This window comes from Emydura macquarii, unplaced genomic scaffold (assembly GCF_026122565.2).
Source record: "Emydura macquarii macquarii isolate MOO-44397 ecotype Brisbane River unplaced genomic scaffold, CSIRO-AGI_Emac_v2 contig_318, whole genome shotgun sequence".
NCBI lineage: Eukaryota > Metazoa > Chordata > Testudines > Chelidae > Emydura > Emydura macquarii.
Genome location: NW_027130455.1, coordinates 13,964,809 through 13,986,534, shown reverse-complemented (window position 1 = coordinate 13,986,534; position 21,726 = coordinate 13,964,809). Strand labels below are relative to the sequence as shown.

General features: G+C 38.3%; 1 protein-coding gene across 3 annotated transcripts in view; it reads right to left on the bottom strand.

Moving 5' to 3' along the window:
• Positions 1 to 21,726, bottom strand: part of LOC137166958 (disks large homolog 2-like) — a 623,160-nt gene that overhangs the window by 482,214 nt on the left and 119,220 nt on the right. For all 3 annotated transcript variants that reach the window (XM_067568887.1, XM_067568895.1, XM_067568902.1), the window contains exon 4: positions 4,662 to 4,786. In XM_067568887.1, the coding sequence (XP_067424988.1) occupies positions 4,662 to 4,786 (125 nt within the window). The remainder of the gene's footprint in view (positions 1 to 4,661; positions 4,787 to 21,726) is intronic.

Sequence of the window (21,726 nt, the reverse complement as noted above, 5' to 3'; positions counted from 1 at the left end):
GTTCTCAACTCCTATTCTGTACAGCTCAGCCACAACGTGGGGGCTTAGCTCAGTTCATGGTTTACCCTAATTAACTGCTTTTCAGTATTCCTTTTCTGTGGCCTTTGCTAATTAAGTCATGTTAATGCTGCATTGGGTTGCTGGGTCTGTAATCTGGTCACTACATTTTTCACATAGAACAATGAATTTGCTAAATATAGATTGCTTGTGTAAAGCAAGAATCTCAATTACCATAGACTGAGTGAGTCATTAGAAAGATCTGAAATAATGGTAAATTGAGCTCCTTTTTTCATCCAGGCAACCAAGTTGACTGCAGTATTTTTTTCTTTCCGACAAAAGAACATAAGGAGAAAAGAAAAGGTCACTCAACCATAAGTTATTGAAAATTCTATTTCTTCAAGTACACAGTCTAAACTCAGACCTTCTTTAGCAGTATTACAATAAAGTAGTTGGCTTGTATCACTGCCCTCTACTGGATGGAAGAAGAACTCCCCGTGTGTCACAAATGACAAATGAAGATTTCCTCAAGGGCCATGATCTGTGCTTCTCAAGCAGAATGTTCTGTCCCTGTGGTTGCCATGAAATTCTGGGAGACCACAATTCACAGCATAGTGGTAATATAGATGACTCTGGGTTTTTTTACAATATTTATAAAGGAAGTGTCATAAGAATACAATTAAACCTCAAATTAACAAGTTAAAACTCAAATTCCCCATCTATCAGAGGAAATTTGAAGAATTGAGGTCTTTTCTCTCTGGGCATTATTAAAAATTCCATGGCTTTCCATGGATTTTGTAAGATTAGGTATTCATCCCAATGCCCTTAGGCAAAATATCCTCTGCACCAGAGACGGCACAATGTGTTTTGCATTGCTTGACTGCCACCATCAACTCCAGAGATGGCTACATTTCAGTAGCAGTGTTTACAATTAGCTGTAAAATATTTGGGATTTTCCCAGGAAAAAAAGCGCTATATAAATTGATTATTCTGTTAAAATGAATAAAGATTAAATGACTGTTTATTTTTAAAAGACATGTCTGTGTGGGGATAAGGGTCATGGAGTAATACAAAGATAAACTGCGCACTGTACTTTGTTATTAAAATTATTGTGTCCCCGTATAAAAAGATCAGTCACCTTGGGCGCAATCCTGCGAACAGTGACATTTGTACTTAATTTTACATACACGGGTAGTCCCACTGAAGTCCATAGGACTAATCATATGCATAAAGGTAAACAAAAAGATTTGCAAAAGTTTGCAGGATCAGTTGCTGTAAATTGGAGGTCACTTTCACAATCCCACCATCACATGGTCTTTATTCAAATTTGTCAGAACAAAATTGCTTCCATTTAAAAAGTTAGTGACTGTTGGGGTTTAAGAACAGATAGTAAATTGAGAACCCTCTTCACATAGTCAACTCTGCTATTTAATATAAAGTACCAGCAGGCAGAATCTGGGGTAGATATGGACACAAGGCAGGTATTTCTATCTATGATCACAATCTCCTACCCAGAGAGTTCTAAATTGTTCTTTTGATGGATACTTGGCACGGGGCCATCAGTGTTGGCTGTTACTGCATTTTATTTTTGTTTTGTTCCTGCAGAAAGGGTGCAATTGATAAACACACTGCTGTGTAAAATGTCATTACCACATAGTCCAGTGGAGACTACCATGGGACAGCTCATCCTTTCAATGACCTATCAGTAATGGTCACTGACATTCCAGAGTGTTCAAATTAAAGTGAGATTAATGCTAAAGTTTGGACAGGTAAATAGAATTACGTCTCGAAAGGGCAGGGGAATTCTGCGCCTAGGACAAAAAAAGCTGCCCAAGAAATCTTTAATAAAGTAACTCTTAGATGTTCATACAAGATGGACAGGATCTGCACTGTAATTCAGAACACAGCAGAGGTACATGAACAGCAGGTGATAAATCAGGGAAAGAACGAATCCTTATACAATGGTCAAAAATTCTAAATAAAAGCAATGGTTCGAATTCTAAGAGATAGCATGAAAACTAGAGCTGTGGAATAAATGAAATGTACCCCCAACCCCATCCTCCAAAAGGAAAAAAAAAACCTGGAGACTTTGGAGTTTATATGAAAACAAATCTCTGGCATTCTGCTCAGATTTTTGCAGTTGAAAATTGGCTTCTTCATGTGAAGTTTCTCTGCCCCTTCACTATAAAAAACTAAATCATAACACATTATATTAAAAAAATAAGACAAGGTAATAGTGCAGTATGTGTATGAGAGAGAGGAAAGTGAATACAAATTATTATAGATTATGAAATTATAAAAGAGCTTGTTGGGAACTGATGTGGGAAACAGAATTGGGAGCTCTGGGCAACTGGATGTTTACCTAAAACACCGGAGGTTTTTACAGGTTTTCCCAGCGCTACTGCCAAAATTGCAGGATTAATTCAATCCAACTACATAAAGCCAATTTCAATAGAAATTCTTTCCTACTCCTTCCAACTCAAAGAAGCCCAGATAAATATGTGTAAGCCTCAAAAATCATTCCCAGTGAGAAAGGATAGAGTTTTATTGAAAGTAGCATACTTGCCTGCCATTCAGATTCAATTGCAACTACAGTTACATCTGGATCATTTGCACTAATGACTGGCAGACCCGCTGTGAATGACTGAATTTTTCAAATTAGCGAGAAACACGTAAGTGCAATTGGCATTGTGCTATCATTTATTTCTAAAACTATAGTTCAATTCGAATTACTTATGATAACACATTTCACAACATGCTAGTAAATATTATGCAGTCTATTTTGGAAAAATATTATTTAAGTCTTAATAACAGCATAACTCACTATATCTCTATTAATAAACCTTTGCTGAGCTGCAGAGAAAGACTGCCAGTTTTGTTCTTAACATGGATTAAGAGCTGCATTAGTATACTATCGTCTGTGGATTTAAAATGTCTCTAAGTACTTTACAACACAGCAATTACTAAGTAATCATGAAGTGAGTCCATGGTCATTAACTAGCAAAGCAATGAGTAACTAAATACTTGTCTCTATATAAAGATACTTTAAAGCAAAACTTTGGTGAATCTGTCCATTAAAATTGCTTAAAAAGTTAAAACAGTCTGTTAAAATAGTTAAACACCTTCATTAGTAGATCTGCTTGGTAATTCAACAGCTAATATATAAATTTCTTCTGAGGTGGTGTCTAAAGATGAAGTCCTCAACTGTGCGAGGCACTATAACAAGTATCTTCAATGCCTATCATCATGATGTCCAAGTGCCACTGTTTGCTTGTGCTCTCCCATCTGTTCCTTACACCTGCCCATTGTCTATGGTCTTACATTTAACTTGTAAGCTCTTCAGTACAGGGACTGTCTATGTTATGTTTGTGCAATGCCTCGCACAATGGCCCCTAGCTGCAACCATAATACAAATAGTTAACAAGAAGGAGAAGCAGCTACTTATATAGCACAAGAAATATCCAAAAGTTTCTTGAAACTCTCCACTTTCCCATGGTTTTAATTTTTTATTAATAGGAAAAGGCTTTTGCAAAAAGATGCATCTTACCATACGCTCTGAATGCAATGTGGTTTAGGCTCATTTTATCTCCTCTGGCAAGGAATCCTTACAACTCAGATCCTACCACTGAGAACACTAGAGCTAAGTGTTTTACCTAAGAATTTTACCGTGGGCCTTTCAAGCTAAATTTTCCCTTTGGTGCATCAGAAGTCTTAAGGTATGTCTACACTGCAATTAGACACCCAAAGCTGGTCCGAGCCAGCTGACTCAGGCAACCAGGGCTCCAGCCGTGTGGCTGTTTAACTGCACTGTAGACTTCTGGGTTTGGGCTAGAGCCCAGGCTCTAGGACCCTGCAAAATGGGAGGTTCCCAGAGCCCAGGCTGCAGTTTGAGCCCAGAAATCTACACTGCCATTAAACAGCCTCGCAGCCTGAGCCCCACCAGCCCAAGTCAGCTGGCATGGGTCACCAAGGGGTTTTTAAATGCAGTGTAGATATTTGCTTAGTGGCTGGCAGATAGTGAGGCATTCATGGGGAAAACTGAACACCTAGCATGCTAATGGCCTTGCAGATTAGGACTAGGACTTTGAATTCAGTTCATAAAATGAATGGGAAGCAGAAGCACTGGTCTGACATGTTCATTTTGGCTGTTGTTGCTTAAAAGGTGCCTCAACAGCAATAGCCTAGCCTGGAGGTGGCAACAGAATAGATCACTGTGGTTAGGTCCTCATCTGAGAAGAAAGGCCATCTCACCACTGCAGCCAGGAATAGTAGGAGTCATCAAAGGGGAAAGGGTAGCTGGTTGTGGCTCTGTAAATCAGTGCTGCCCACCCGTGACAAGTCAGGGTAGTACAGGGGCAGCCTTAACCTACGCCGCTGGTATCAGGTTCCCTGTGTATGTGTAAAGTATAGGCATGGCAGAACTCCACACTGATATGCCCCTGTCCCTGTCCTGTCCACATAGTGCCCCCTTAAACCAGGTGGGATGGCTGACACAGACAAAGAGGAGGAGCCACCTCTGGCAGCTTTAGGCTGGCAGGGTATTCCCCTGCACAGAGGAAATTCTCCTGTGTTCTGTGAAACACTTAGCATACATTTGAGCATTAGAAAATAATTAATACTGGTACATTTAGTTTCCAAATGCATGTAATGTAATAAGTTTTTACCTGAGTCTTCCATCCTCTGCTGCAGCTCCTCCTGGTATAATCTTAGTAATAAATATCCCAGGATCGTCCCCAATATGAGGGTTGTCTGTTCCTCCAGCAATACTGAACCCCAGGCCAGAATTACCCTGGGACAAGAAGAAAGAAAAATTTATCCTCTGCTGTTAAAACTCTGCAGAACTTAGCTGTTGTGAGAGCAATGTCTCCTTGCCTCTCAAAGGTACTTTTTTACTTAGTGCCATACTTCCAGGTAGATATGACTCAGCCAGAAAAAAATTCACTGTCAGCTAAAGCAAGGCAGGCGTGAAAAGTACACAGAGAGTTCCCAAAGTCAATGGGAAAAAACCTCATGCAGACTTTGCCTCATGCAAAGGCACCTAAATGACTTCAGAGACCAAGACCTAATGACTTTCAATGAGACTTATGCTCCTACGCCAGTTAGGAGCCTTCAAAAAATGTTTCCCTGAATGCTTCGATTTCCAGTAAAGAAGCCTAACAAACAACAGCATCACTACATAAACTGAAACTCTGAATAAAAGAGTGGAAGCCCTATGCAGCTCAGGCTGCGGTAGGAAAAAAGAAGTTAAAATATATTATTTTCTGCTAAAAAGCAACTCCTATGCGTATCCAAATGCTTTTTTTTTTTTTTTTAAATGAACAATTTTTGGCCCACACATTGTCTGCATATCTGAAAGAGCAAATGAATTATTTGGAGGCCCCATTAGAGTGTATCAGTTAAACAATCCTTTATTATTACATGTATCTATACTTCTACACACCCACAACCTCGGGTGCCAACCTCCTCTCACATTATACACATGCCAGCAATTTTAGAACCTCTTTTAGAATTATGTACTGAGTGTTATTGTTTTCATGTTTAAAATAATTGTGGTCAAAGACATTCTTTTGAAAAGAAATAATATATACAGCTGTGCCCTTTTAGCCTCCTCTCATCTGAGAAATCCAAGAAAATTTACAAATGTGAATTTAGGCTTACAACAGCCTGATGAGCTACTGCAGATATATGTACAATTTGTTCACCAAGTATACAGGGTAAAATATGTTCAATATGCTTATTTTAAACATTTTTTTGATTTTATTCTGCTTAACAGATTTCTGGGGTTTCTTATCTTCAGTGCTGCTTATAGACACAGATAACTGCCCTGACTACATCAGTCTGAGTGAGGAGAGAGAACTGCTAATCAACCCTCACAAAAACTCTATTTCCTATGTCACATCTCAATTCCTTCCCCTTAAAATGCATTTCAATTAGGAGGTCTGCAATGAGGTGAACTGCCAGGGCTGTGTGGGCAAGCTTACACATCACTTGTGTACATGCCAAGTTCTAGTCAGTGCTATCAGTGTTTCACAGTCAGCAGCAGGACAGTTATCAGCTATTATTTCTTAAGAGATTTGAATGCAATCAGCAGGTCCAGTGTAAATATGTAGGTTCTGAATTATTTTTTAATATTGGACTAAATAATAGACACAAATGGATTTTAGGCTGTACGTATTGTAATGCTATTCGGCTAGCTGTAATATTGGAAATGGCACAGCACTGAAACATTTTACAGATATTCTACAAGAGTTAATAAACTTTTCTAAGATGTCATGATAAACTATAATTTAGCCTTTCATCCACTAGGATCAGGTCCGGCTTGTTTTACTTTCCATGTATTTTATAATATGCCTGATCACACAATGCAGTCAACACAGGCCCTGTCCCCGCCCCTTTCATAATACTTTAAAAATACTTTCCCTAAGAGTTTTCCTAATGACATGCTGTCAGTGAATGTTCTGATGAATCTTCAAAGTCAAGATTTCATGGAGATCACAGAGGGCCCTTAGACCACTCACTTTTGAAATACGGCCCCTCCAGTTTAGATGAAGCATCACAGCAGGTGCCTTGAAGCACTGTTAAAACAGAAAGTAGGCTTTGCTTTCTTGTGAAGTGGCAGGTCTAATTTTTAGAAAGAGCTCAGCATCTGAAGCATCCTGTGGTTCTCAATAGATTTAATCTTAGTCCCTAAAATCCACTCTCAAGAAAAAAAAGAATGGGCTTTTCATGGAAGCATCAGAAAGGAATTTTTAGCTGGATACACAGCACAAGTGGATATACCATAAGGTAACACCATGCTTGGAGAGAAATAATAATGCTTGCTTGTCATGTGGAGTATGTCTAGCTGTCACAGCTCTTCACCAAAGAAAGGTTCATTGAAATTCTCAGCTGGCAATAATTTTAAAAAGGTTTCACACTTTCGGTCCACTCTCTTTCCCATCCCTCACTTTCTCATCTCAGCCACATTAACTTCTCAGCATTAATAACTATAAAAACAGTCACTGTAAGTAATGATATGGTAAACTGCTGCAGGCTTTCCAAATGAATCATTCACTGCCAGTTCCTGACATTTATCCATAGATGTGTATCAGCAGTATTGCAAGACTATTCTGATTCTCCCCCTTAGAGCAACCTTTCAAAAGAATAGGGCAGTACCCCTTGCCAGCACTTTCAGTTCTACAACATAGCTAGTAATTAATCTGGTTACAATCCTTGACCTGATAAACAGGATCTGCAAGCCGTCATACTATTTTCCTCAATCTCTGTATAGATTCCTGCTAGACATTTTTACACAAGAAAGTAAATTCGGAAAGGTATGTGGTCTACCACAGTAATTTCCTTGTAATCCCCACATCTGTCTGTCCGAATCCATCTGTTGCCTCTTGTCTTACACTTAGATTGTAAGCTCTTAAGAAAAGGGACCATCTTTTTGTTCTGCATTTGAACACCACCTACCACAATGGGGTCTTAGTCTATGACGAGGGCTACTAGGCACTGTGGCAAGATAAATAAATAAATACATACATACATACATGAGTTAGCAGCTAACCAAATGATTTGTAAATCCTTGGCCAATAATACACTATACAATACACTGTACAATACAAATAAATACAAATACACTATATAATAACTACACTATACAATAAAAGCCTTAATAAATCTGTAATCTATCTTTACAGAAGACTAGTTATTTTTAAAACTTTCTCAGTTAAATAACAATGCCCAAATACCAAATAACAATGCCCAAAGAATGCCCATATGCTAATTTTAATAGGGAACTATCTGAACTCAAGTGGATGGTTAAATCTTTTAATTGTTTCTCTGAGTATTAGGCACTGAAACGGTGAAAAAGAAAGGGGGGGGGATTTAATAATCTAATAAATACACTAGTTCTTATTCTCCTCATCTCAGCCACTAAAGGTATATCTACATTGCGCACTCCTTATGGTGCTGTGTAAAGTAAATACACTGCACACCCCCCTAGTACAAATATAAATAGCAGTGTGGATGGTGAGGCACTGCTTAGGTGAGCAGAGTAAAGACATGCCTGAACCAGTAGGGTATTTACCTTACATGATGGCTCTTTACACCTCCAAACAGTGCCACTTCCATCTACTGCGGCCTTCCCACTGCCAGACTTTCCCAGGTGCCGGGAAAGGCTCCAGCAGCGGGAAAAGGTTCTGGCAGTGGATAGGCAACGGAGAGAGGCAGGTAGCTATACTCTACAGTATGGACACAGCCTGATTTTCATTGCGGTGTGTAGTTACACGTACCCTACACGCCACTGCAGTGGTGTGCAGCATAGACAGAGCCTAAGACAAGAGAAAAAATACATGCACTCCAATTGCTTGAGAGAAATATGCATACATTACATGCAAGATCTTCTAACAAATCAGGCATTAGCTAAGAGCATGGACTTTTTCTTAAGATTAATTTTAACCATTGTGATTTTATTTTCTATGTCTGGCTAAAACTCTTACCCTACCAGTTCCTCTGCATCTTTATCCTAACTATTTTTACCCTATTTTTCACCTTTATGTTTGTAAGACTGCTGTAAATAAAATCTCTCCTTCTAAATTCACTGGTATACTAATTACACAAACCTTTCTTCCATTATTTTACCATATATATCAGTTTAGGATCCAATTCTATAAATACTTTGGGTAGGTGAGTAGCTTTACTCACATGAGTGGGCTAAGGTTTGTTGAACATTTTCCATCAAAAAACAGTTTTGATGGAAAAATTGGGGATTTTGACAAAATGAGTTTTTTTCATGAAATTACCTCTTTTCTGCAGAAAATTTAAACTTTTAATTGAAAAACTGAATGCCTAAATTCCCCAAAAAGTTACTTTGTTGTAATTTATGCTTCATGGGAATTGCAGTTCAGGTATTTCATGCCTGCTTCATCCTCTACGGGTCAACTTCCTCAACTAGATTACATGACACATTCAATGGCTCATGAAGAAAGGAAATTATAGAGCCTCATGGAAGATGCAGTCCAGCAAGGAAGCTGGGCCCATAGAGAAGAATGGAGTCACGGGTTGACTGAACTATAACTCCCATAAGACCCCACAGCAGCATTTCTAAATTGAGATTTTTGGTTTTAAAATGGAAATGTTCAGCTGAAAAACTTCAGGTTTAAATTTTTTGCCAAAAAATTAAAATTTTCAGCATGATAAACAAAATTTCTCACCAGCTTTAGAGCAGACCCATTGACTTCAATGGGACTATTCTTGTGAATACATATTTATGGGTTTAAGATGTTAATCTTGAAGACTCGTTTTATATCCCCCAAATTCTTACCTGTCCTAAAATAGTATTCGCTCTCTTAACACTTTCCATCTGTTCAAATGCTCAGTTACTACTACTTGATTCCTGCTCCTACTATGCTGAAAAGGCTTCAGATGGAATTCACACCTATGATATTTTTCTATTTATTTGCTAATTTTCCCACTTTTTTATCCTAAGACTCAGAAACTTTCCCTTAACGTACACATATGCCAGACAATAATAGAAGATACACTATCCTATTTCAACAAACACTCATATTAGGACTTTCTTTTAACAATACTAAAAGCCAACATTTAGGATGCATATAAGATGGTGGGAAGATTCAGAAGCCAAGGGAAGGGGAAAAAATCCAAGTATTAGTCATTTTAAGGCCCTTTCCGTGGGGTTTGTTTTATTGTACACAAAAAGACAGCACAACAAAAGCAAATCAACTGAAAAACACTTCGCAATTATTCCGAGGGACTTTCCCTGCTTTAGCCAGCCATAGGGGAAAGACCACATCCTTCCTCTTAGTTACCCTTTTATCCAGTTTTTCCTTTCTTTTATGTTCCTCTATAAGCAGCCATGTAACAAGTAGAAGCTGCAGCACCTTTACCTTGTCACAGTGGCATTTTCCAAAGCATTCAGCCCAAGAATAACTCTGTTCCTATTCAATTCAATGCTGGCACTTCTGACATTTTTTGAGTATAGAGAGGAAGACATTATTCCTGCCCCAAGAAGTTTACAGTCTAACTGTCATCCTTGCCTGCTTCTTCATTTCTCCAATATAGATAACTAGCTAAATGCTTTTACAATCCACTTTGTTACTCTGTTCCACTTAGTTCCATTTTCTGCTTCAGAGCTCCTTATTTCTGGGAATGGAGCCTGAATCTCTGTGGTATCAAGCCATTCAGTGTTTATGGGAATAACAAGATAATAAAGCAGGCAGAAAGGACCACAGCCCAGTGGAACTGCATATCAGGGGTGGAGCCAACTTCTCTCCAGGCAAGGGCCAGAACCTTTGTATTTTACAGACCAAATAAGTATTTTGCATACTCCAATAAGATAACAGCATGACTAGAAGTGGCCATCTCAATGTTTGACACCACTGCTGCAGTCCCCTTTTGACGACTTCACTAACAACTTCATTGCTGCTGAAAAGATTTCCTGATAATATTCCTCTTAGTGATACCATTTTGAAGTTCCCTATCATTCTGATAAAAAAGGCTACTGGACAAATGCCACACAGAACTGTACAACTGCTGCATTCTCTCCATTCTTTGAATCTTCCTAGAATTTGTATGATATACCAGTACATCGATTCAATCAGCCAACAAAATTCCAGTGGATAAGGGTATATACCTCATAGGAAGGTTTTAGTAGACTAGGAAATTATACTTGTATATTCTAGGTGACAACGTAAATTCTAACATTCTGTCTCTCTGAACTGATGGTGTATCACATCAAATAATATTTAACCTATATACTCAAGCAAGCCATTTTGCTTAGCTGGCAAAAAACAGCTATCGACATTAACAAATGCAGTATTGTGGTGTAGTGCACTGTATAGATAATAGAACTATGAGCCAAGCCTACATCACTTGCCATTTACTTCCACTGGAGATTTTGCCAAATTAAAGATAGCAAGTTTACAGCGTACGAATGTGGTGATTTTTCTCCTCTCACTGATAAAGCAAACTGCTATGATTTTCCTAATTTCCACCATCATATTAGAGGAATTATGTAAGAACTCTTAATACACACCCATAAAAATCTCTCCTTGCACGAGTATACAAGCAATGATTAAGGCCTGTTCTATCTCTACTTAGCATTATAAAGTTTGTGATGATCAGAGTATGTTAGAAATTTGACCATGAGGTTCTAAATGAGGCATCCAGATCAATTACCAAGACCACAGGGCTGAGAATCAGCAGTCTTGTCACAGGCTCTTTTGTGGCCTTAAGCTGGTTACTTCATCTCTCTCTACTTCAATTTCTCTATTTGATAAATAAAGATAATAATACACGTATGTAAAACACTTTTGGAGCTTCAATTGAAAGTCACTAAAATATAAATAAATACAGGATTATAAATTAATGACTCTAAATCTGGGTTTTATGGTGTCCTAATATTGCTCTTTTCTTCAAAAATAGACTATGGCTTCCTAAACATTTCCTTCACCTAATATATGTTCTTTGAAAAGTCACATTCTTTAAGTTATCCTGTCCATTTCCCTTTTCTTTGGTATTGTCTGCTTGCTCTATTCTTAACTTCTATCTTAATTCTAATTTTATCTTGACTTCTTGCCTGTTTGCCTCATATCATATTCTGTTCTCCTCAGACTTACTCTTACTCCTTACTCTTCTCTTTCATTTCCTCAAATTGTTTTAAAGTATAAACTATTGAAGAGACTTTCTATTTTTGTCAGAGCAAGTTTAGTCAATAGAAAACTTGCAGAATGATAGCCAGGTTCTTGCGTAACACATGCCATGGTTTCCTTGGCTTTTATCTTTCTGTGTAATAGCAGTAGAAGACCGTATCAGCTCTAAAATTCAAAGTTAAAAGACAACTGAAGAGGTGAAATCAAGAAGGCAGGGGATAAAGTGATTAGATGAGATGTCAACATGACAGCTATCAAGGATGAGGGAAAGGACTGAGAAGAAAAGCAGAGGGAGAGCCAAGTGTCAAAGTCAGAGAGGAGCATGGGAAATGAGAAACTGAATAGGGAGCAGATGACAGCAACATGAAGGGGGAGGAGAAGGAGAGTTGGATGGAGTGTTGCTCAAAGAAGTAGGATTGTAGAAGAGAGGCAGAAGTTGTAATCATTAGCAGCATTAGACCATCAACTTCACCAGTGTCTTTTGGAGATCACCTTGAGAAAGGGGTGAGAGAAAAGGAAGGGTTGCCTAAGCAAGAGAAGATGTAGAGGCCATAAGACATTATACCTTGTCATTCTGGATTTAAAACATGTCCCAGTCACGATTAGATGACCAGCACATATATAACAGGATAAATAATAATAAGCCAAATGCTGTTAGGGGCTGAGCATCTGGGAACCTCAGAAGATCAGTGGCTGTTCAGCACTTCACATGATTTGGCTCACTAATATTTTTAGGTCCACAGAACTTTTCATCCAAGGAGCACAAAATGCTTTTCATTCACATGATAGGTAAGGGATATATTGAAATTTTTTAACCCATCACTAGAATACAGCTATCTGCAGTTAAGCAGCACATGGCAATAGTACAAACAGCAATTTAACAAGTGAACATTTGCTCCCATTGAAACTGCAGAGTGAATTTGAATAGGCAAAATATAATTACCCGAACTAGAATTTGGCCACAGAACCAGGGTTAAACACCCCTAGTCATACATATAAAAAGCCATTGGATCTATAAGAACATATGATCAGGATTTTGTTTTTGCATTTCTTTTGGAATATGGCATTTGCATCAGCACTGTACTAACATCTTTGAGTACTAACTGTGCCAAGATTATAGTGACACTTGTTGAATTACCAACACCACTTCCTGTAGCATAGCAGGTGGTTCCTTGGCCATCTCCTAGTCCAACACTAACCTGTTCTAACCCCGCTTAGTATGTGTACTATGATGGGATCACAGATGCAAATTATTCCAGCAGATGAGTTTTGAGTATATGTATCCTCTCATATACACCATTTTTCTTCTATGTTTTGCTTAGAGCTCAAGTTTCAAAAACCTGAACATCAAAAGCTGCCTCCTTTTCCTCTAATTCAGAGAACAAAATTATTTGCATATTTATCAGTAGGCTGTTGAACTCTTTTGTACTTTCAATTCTACTGAAGAGTAACATAATTCATGAAATTCTCACTACTCCCACGTCAGCTGGCGGATTCCCTGGAGTTGGAGTTTTGAGACTCTGTAGTTATATTATTATGCTCCAGATGGTACATATTTCCATCTGTCACTGTGTCATTTGTTGTTTTCAAACCCCTTATCAGATTCAGATCATTCACTACATAGCCACAATTCACAAGACTAAAAGCACTTTAATGATTCTTCGCACTTGCTACCTATAGAGGGGGCTTGTACTCCCAACCCTATTTGGGGGAATCGCACAATTCCAGCAGGGAGATATTTTTTAAAACAGTCTGTAACATGTAAAAAATGAGAACGTAAACAGCATGTCTAAAAGAATGAACTAAAATAGCCACCAGAATAAAGCAATCCTTCAGAAAGGGGCAAAATGCCAGTTCACCCATTGTCAGGTTCTGGCAGCATCTGGACCAGTCTATGCAAGAGAACTCCCTTCAGGTCTGGTTTCCAAGCCCAAAGCAGAAGTTCCCAGCACATTCTAGGAGTCTTTATAGCTACAGAAGTCAAATAATTTCCCTTTTAAAAGAGCCTATGCCTTTTATTTCCACTTATACAATACAGAAGAAAAGGAATAACAAAGAAAAACACCTTGGACTATAAAGTTCCAGAGAATGGTGTTACTAGTTAAAAATACTTCTGTCAACAAGAACAGTACCACCATCCCTCTACCTCCCTCACACCATAGTCACTGTTCTGAGCTGTGACAACCAGCTATGGCTGTCTTCCACCGCAATATGCCTCCCAGCCTCCTGCTTCCAGTATGCCTTCCAGTTCTCTAGGTCACTTTCCACCTAAGGAAATAATATCCATTCTGTCTCTTGCAGAAAAATAAGGGCAGAAAAAATGCTGCAAAACATGTTGGTTAATCTGTAACTAAAAAGGATGGAAAGAAATTTTAGAAAAGACACGACAAAACAAGGATGAGTGTTCCTCGGAAAGGGTTAAAAAAACCACTACCCTCTCCATTAAGTCTTCTTAGCACCTTGGGTGAAGGAAAGTTAAAGTTCAGAGCCTCCTAATTTTAGGAGCCCTTACCTGAAAAACCATCTCTACCTACAGACAGGCACATTTTTACCCCTCAGGGCATGCACTGGATTTTTACACTTGGCCCCAAGGGCCTTCACAATCCCTATAACTACACTACCAAATATGTGGAAAACAGAACAAGACAGGGGAAGCAGCCACCTAGCCTCACCATATCTAGGTATATCTGAACATGAAAAACTCACAAGGATTGGAGGGACAGTGCTGATAAATCCATAGATCTGAATTGGCTACATTTGAAAGCTTAATGATATTTTTCTTAAAGAGTTCACAATGCTATTGTCCGCAAAAGCTGGAGAGGTTGATATATACTATGGTGTATGTGGGTCACAGGGTCATGGGTTTAAATAGCACCCCAGAACTCACAGGGAAAAATACAGGCACCACTGAGGACAGGACACTTGATGGGGAGGCCACTGATTTATTAGAGAATTCTTTCCCAGGTGTCTGCCTGGTGGGTCTTGACTACATGCTCAGAGTCTAACTGATCACCATATTTGGGGTCAGGAAGGAATTTTCCCTCCGGTCAGACTGGCAGAGATCCTGGGTTTTTTTCACCTTCCTCTGGGGCACAGGTCACTTGCAGGTTTAAACTAGTGTAAATGGTGGATTCTCTGTAACTTGAAGTCATGACCTAACTTGAAGTCGTGACCTAAGGACTTCAATAACTCAGTCATAGGTTAGAGGTCTATCACAGGAGTGGGTGGGTGAGGTTCTGTGGCCTGCAATTTGCAGGTCAGACTAGAATCTAGTCACTAGATGATCATGATCGTCCCTTCTGACCTTAACGTCTATGAGTCCATTATATCTATGAATCCAAAACACCCACTGGCTTCAACATGGCTACGAATTCATCCATAATCTTTCCCAACGTTTCAGTGCAAAGAGGGAAAGTTCCTTTGATACCATATACTTTCCATCCAAAGGTCAATCTTTCTTTCATTCCTTTCTCCCAGAATCTCATAGCTATACCAACAAAAGACGAAAATCCAATGGAGTGTTTTAAAACGGTATAAGACATAACCCAACAATCTCCTCAGTTAATCTAGTTCTGAAGTACCAGGCTGTGTGTCAGATATTGCTGAGTGCATAATGGGTTTGCCTATACATATGCTGCACTATTACTAACTCATTGCTCTGTAAAGCACTTAGGGGAATTTGAGACACCTGGAGAATGAAAGATGCTATATAAACTCAAATTCTAGTTGTATAAGGTAAATTTGACTTTCATATCTACCACTAAAGTAACGAATATTTACAAGTTCATCCTTGTCTTTTGATGAAACTGCATTTTACTACGAATTTCCAACATTATATATATATATATATATATATATATATATATATATATATATTTAATATTTTTAAACTTCATGATAGCACATACACTTCTGGCACTGGAAAGTAAATATCATCAGCCAGCTAGTTTAGAATTCAGAGGCGCATCATTCTGTTAAAAGGCATTGCACAATCCCTTTCCTAAGAAGTTTTACTCAGTCTTGTTCCAAAACCAGAGTAAATCACGGAGTGAATCTATCTGCACAGTTGCGATTTCCCTAGTCACAATGCATTCACTTCCTTCTTCCCAAAGTGGCTCTTTGGATCACCTAGTCTAAATGTAAAAAGAGTGGGGGGGGGGGCATAAAGCATTCTTAGGATCTCCAGGTTCAAACACAAATCCTAAGGACAGATGACTGAACGTTACTGCTATAACATTTATGTAGTTTGCCATCATCTTGTTTGTTTAGCTGCTCAGCATGCAGAACACGGTAAAACAGAGTCTGAAATTATCTAACACTTTACATTTCACTATAAATTAGCTGAGGCTCCCACAACATTTATTTTTATTTTTTATCTGAAACAAGGTGTGTGAAATTTTCCTCCCCAATAGTTATGTTGCTCAGCAGTGCATCTGCTCTCAGTAAAACCTAAACAGTGAATGAAATGGTTTGTCCTGCCTTTGAGCCAATCCTGCCTTATTGCTATTAACATGCTTTATTTAAAACCCCTTTTTATTCCACTTGTACAGGAGACCCAACCATCAGGAAGGAAACTTTTCAAACTGTTGTCAGCCTATTAGGAAGGGAAGTGAGGTTCACAAACATTGAAACTGCAGCTTCAAATGTCATATAGCCATTGTACATTACATGTAATCACTTTACACAGGAATTCCCCCCACAAAAGATATTCAGTCTCTCACATGTACGTTTGCAAATAAGTGCATGGGGTTTTCATCACTCGGCTCCTGTGAAACTCAACTGGATACGTGGTTAAAACCCTACACATTCCTTTGAAATCAAGCAAAATGATTTTGTTACATTACAAATATATGTACCAACTCCATTAGCCACTGCTTTTATAATGGTCTGCAGTGATTTTGGGAGGGTGGGAGCAAAAGGGGAGGGCTCTTTAGCCTGATCAATCTCAAGTGAAAAATATTACCTAATGATGCCTTGCCTGCCTAGTATATAGCTAGGCATGGCAGAATTCGTTTTTGTTTGTTTTTTATAATTTTGACAGATAATACAGATGTTAATTTTTAAGCATTTTTTATTTTTCTCCGTTTACAGCTGCAGAAAGTTAGAAGGGGTTAGTCAATGTAATGACACTAGGCATTGAGATTCAAATAGTTAAAACTTAATAACCCTTAAAACACAAATTACCAACATCACAAAAAATATACAAATATCCTTAAATCAAACTTTCATAAGTTCTGAAGCAGCATTTTTCTTGCTTTGCCTATCTGTATATTTTGATTATCGATGGAAATATTTTGTTTGTTTGTTACGGTGATATCGGCGTTTACCAATGTTTTCTGATAAAAATCTAATCCTTACAAACTTACATATCTCAATTAGAGAACTCATAGGTTAAGATTCATCATCATCTTGTACAGTGATTTATAGCAATGCAAGTGATTGTAAGACACTTTCATTCTGGTCTGGCACCATTCTGTACCCCCTTTGCACAGGTATAAATGAATATACAATGTGCAGAGCAACAGTGAGTTAGACCACTAGGCCCACATCCACTAAGGTACTTGGGCACTAAACCCCCAGGCACACTGTTGCCACATTGAAGGCATCCAGAGGCCTATCTTTTACTAGGTCCCAGAGCAATCCCTGAACTAGGGGAAGATAGATGTTCATCACCTAACTTGCATGCAAGGCTTGATCCAGTAGATATGCTGAGAGGCCGCCTACTGGACCAGGTCCCATTCAAAATCTGGTCAGAGGAGGAAGAGATGGTGGCAGCGGTTGAGGTGGTAGCACTCACCTCAACTTCCCCCTCTTCCTGAGGGGGAGAAATGAGTTGAACAGGGACCTCTCAAGAGCACTCTAACCATTGAACTGTGGGATATTCTGATGTGGGTCTCCCTCAGTCTCTCCTGTTGAATCTGTTCCACCATATATAAATACTTAAAGAGTCATTGGGAGAGCGAGTGAGAATGACTCTGTAATCTGGTGCTTAGGGCACCAAGGTAGGAGACCCATGGTCCAGTCCTCCTGCTCCAATGACTTATTTACCCAAAGTGGAACAGCATGGTAAAATGCCCATCAACTTCAACAGGAGCACTAAGGCTACCAACAAACACTTCTGACAATCCCATCCTATTTCTTTACTCATATTACATCAGACCTAGTTTCCTTAAACAAACATTAGCATCATGTTCAGGGATTTAGCTCTGTTCCCTAAACCTATGTCTTCTGATTCATTTTAGGAGTCCACCTTAAGAACATATCCGAGCTACCCTTTGGCTCCCCCTATTAACATCAACAGGACAATTCCACTGTATTACTGGGATGCTTTCCACATCCATCCTTCAGAAAAGAAACAAATCCTGAAAAGAAAAAAATCAGCATAGGATAGAGGACATTCCATGTGTACCTCAGTCATGTTAAGTGGTTTAAAATTCTGCTGGTAAAATAGTCACAGAAAAAAAACAGCAACCCCCACATAACAGTTGCGTCTTCAACTATCCATTTCCTTGGACAGTCCTAGCTACCCTCAGGGAATGAAGTAAAAGGGGACTTTCATCCACTCGATCTGCTTTCAGGAGCACAGAAAAACAATACTGTTTCATCATCTGCAAATATCCCTGACAGTAAAATCTTCTCCCTCTTATTTTGCCACCTCCATCCATCTTAGGCACTACATGACCCCCTTACTGTAGCATTTCAGTGTGTCCCAATTTTAATGTATTTATTCACACAACAATCCTGTGAGGTAAAAAAGTAGTATCATTCCTTTTTTTCAGGAGAACTAAGGTACAGTAACTTGCCCCCAACGTTACAAAGGAAGTCTGTGATGGAGGGAACTGAAACCGGGTCTCCTGAATTCCAGGCTACAACTCAATCAGCCTTCCTCACACACAAAACAACATAATATTTTGCCATGTAATAATTAGGGAAGCAGCATATACTCCTATGCCAACACTGTAACATGTCTCAATGTTGCAGGACACAGCCAAAACTAGGAAATATTTGGGGAGTTTGTGGTTGACATCTTCTCTGGTTTTTCCCAAGATCTCTTTTTGGTATCCACTATAAATATAGTAGAAATTAGTCATAAATATCAAATAATATCAGACAGTAAGCTTCTGATGGACTCACACTATTGTATGTGTAGCAATCCAAAGTACAGGGCTAGGAGGAATTTAAATGTGTTGCTCTTTTCATGTTCCTAGTCAACCCACAAGCATGATTATTTTAATCATAAAACATCTTTTTAGGCCCATATCTGATTGTAAAAATATGCAAGCTTATCCTAGAACCAAATATATTTCAATGCATGGCCCACTTGTTCCCTACATTTTCTTTAGAATGATAACAATGTATAAAATCTACAGGCTCTGTTCTGCATAGGAATTTTATTTTGCATGCTTCTATACACTTTTTATGTAGGTTTATTACTTATGTTTCAGAATTCAACAAAAAAGCTAGGGTACTCACTGTCATCTGGGACAGACAGCTAATGTAAAACAAAAGCATGGCAATTTCCTTTTTATTTAAACAGTATGCCTGGAACACTATTTCAACAAAAAAATATCTGGAATTCCTCAGATGGTGTCACCAGAACCAAACTGACTGACTATGTATTGAAAGGAAATTTAAGTTAAATCTCTAGGACTTCAGAGCATACAGACAAGCTGACATCAGAAATGACCACAATTTATGTGTGGCAAGATTGAAGATTAAATTGAAGAAAAACAAAACCATAAAAAAGCACCAAGAAAATTGACAGCAGGAGGCTAACAGACAAGACATTGTAGCAGCAATTTCAAAGTAATTGGAAAAATGTTGAAAGCTTGTGATGATACCCCTGATAAAAATCACTGAACTTTTCAACAAAATATAGGACTAGGAAAAACCTCCAGAACAATGGAAAGATGGCATTACAATCAAAACCCCAAAGAAAGGTGACAAACAACTGAAATATATGGTAAGGTGTTACATTCCTTTCCCTGACAGACAAAGTACTCTGCAGTATCATAATAAACAGTATAAAGGAAGTAGTTACCCCTGACTGGAGCATGACAAGTCTGTTTTGTGGCAACTTTTGAGGTTTTGAAATTTGTTTTCGTTTCACATTAGAACAAACCAGACTTCAGAATTGTGTGGAAAGATGCCATTGGGTAGCTGAAGGAACACACAAAAGAAGCTGACTGAAAGAATTCCTCCATCGAACAGTACTTACAGAGGGAAAATTTACAGGACTTAATGCAGAGGACATGCAAAGAGCAGCAAAGGAAAGACAGGGATGGCAGAGCCTTGTTTGTGCCCTAAGAGATGTTTGTTTGTGCAACAATTATTCAGATTCAGAATGGGAGCGGCATTCAGAGAGTTAAGCAAATGATATTTACAGTAGCATCCATTTTAAGCCTGGTCTGCAAGAATAAACTCTAAAAGGCTGTCTGTTTTCTGATGTTCAGTCACTACTGATGGATATGATAGGAATGAGACAGAAAAACAGAACAGCTTTACAGGTATTGCTTTTAATATCCACTTAGGTCTTTTCTACACATAAAAGTTATACTGTTTTAACTATAGTCACTATGTTTAAAGTGAGACACCCCCACTAGTGCAGACACGGTTATACTGGCCTGACTTATTCCTCTATTGTTATATTACATTATTCACCGGTATAACTGAATCCACACTAGGAGTTGTACCGGTATAAGTATGTTGTTTAAAAAAAACAACACATCCCTAATCAAAATACACAAAAGCTGTGTGTAGACCAAGCCTTACAGATCATGCCATTCCATAGGGATTTCCTAAAATAAAACCAAATTCTTAGACCCTTACTTCTGATGAAGAATTTTCCAATGTAAAGAAATATTTAGGTGCAGAAAAACATCCCAAGGGAAGGGTGGAAAATTCCATCTCTTGAATCAGTTAAAAACTGGACTGGCCAGAATCTTGGGGAATAGGATAGGAAACAATCCTGCAGTAGACCATGGGGGATGAGTCAGATGTCCTAAAAGAACAGTTCCACCTTGGAGTAAATAGTGTGGCTAAAAAATCATGGGCCTTGATTACGATAAATTCTCTATTACAATAGCATATACAAGTCTGAAGGATAACAACATTTACTTACATTATGCCATAATGTATTAACAACCATGTCCCCTGTACCTACTCAAGATTCAGAAGCATGTCTCAGATCTTGCATATTCAGAATGATATAAAGGTAAACATTAAGTATTTTTCTTTTTATATCTTATTTACTTTTGGTATTTATAACTATTACTATTTTACTTTGGGAAAGTATGGAAACCTAAAGTATCAAATAAAATGGATGATCTATTAAGTGGTTATAAAAGCAAAAGTGGAGAAAGTTTTAGCTCTGATTAAGATATTTATGTAACTCAATAACTGAGAAACACCATCAACAGTTTAATTTTATTTGTAAAAGTATCAGTGCCTGCTTTAACTGTACATTGCCATTAATCTAACAAATGACTACAGGAAAATGCTCTATAGAATTCAAGTTTCACTATGAATCTAGAAAATGTAAAAGCAAAATTATAACCTAAAAGTCAGAGCCTAAAAAGCAAAGCTCTTGACGCTAGAAAATTAATTACTACTCAAATCACTTTAGTAGATCATGTCTCAATCTCAACATCAAGCAAGTCTCCAACAACTCTCTAAGAAGACAGCTAAACATGATAATCAAATTAGATTATAAACAGATTTTAAATGTGCTCAACAAAGATTTTGAGAATCATGTGCTTAAGCACTTAGTACTAACTGTATCTGATTTAACTCTTTTCTAACAAGGCTGTTTTCATAGATCGCATAAGGCTGATGGTGAGTGGGTGCAACTTAGAGCAGTGCTTACATTGCTCTAATATATGTGTGGGCTCGGCGGAGAATAAGGGCTCCGTCACAGAAACTTACTTTAAGCATAACTTGGTGGAGCAGACACTCTGGCCATACATCTTTAGAAGGGTAAACTATTTTCTCCCCAAATTTTTAATGTGGGCAATGTTTTAAATTAGATTTTCAAGATTTCACTTTCTCCTCTTCCTTTGGATAAAATGTAGGAATT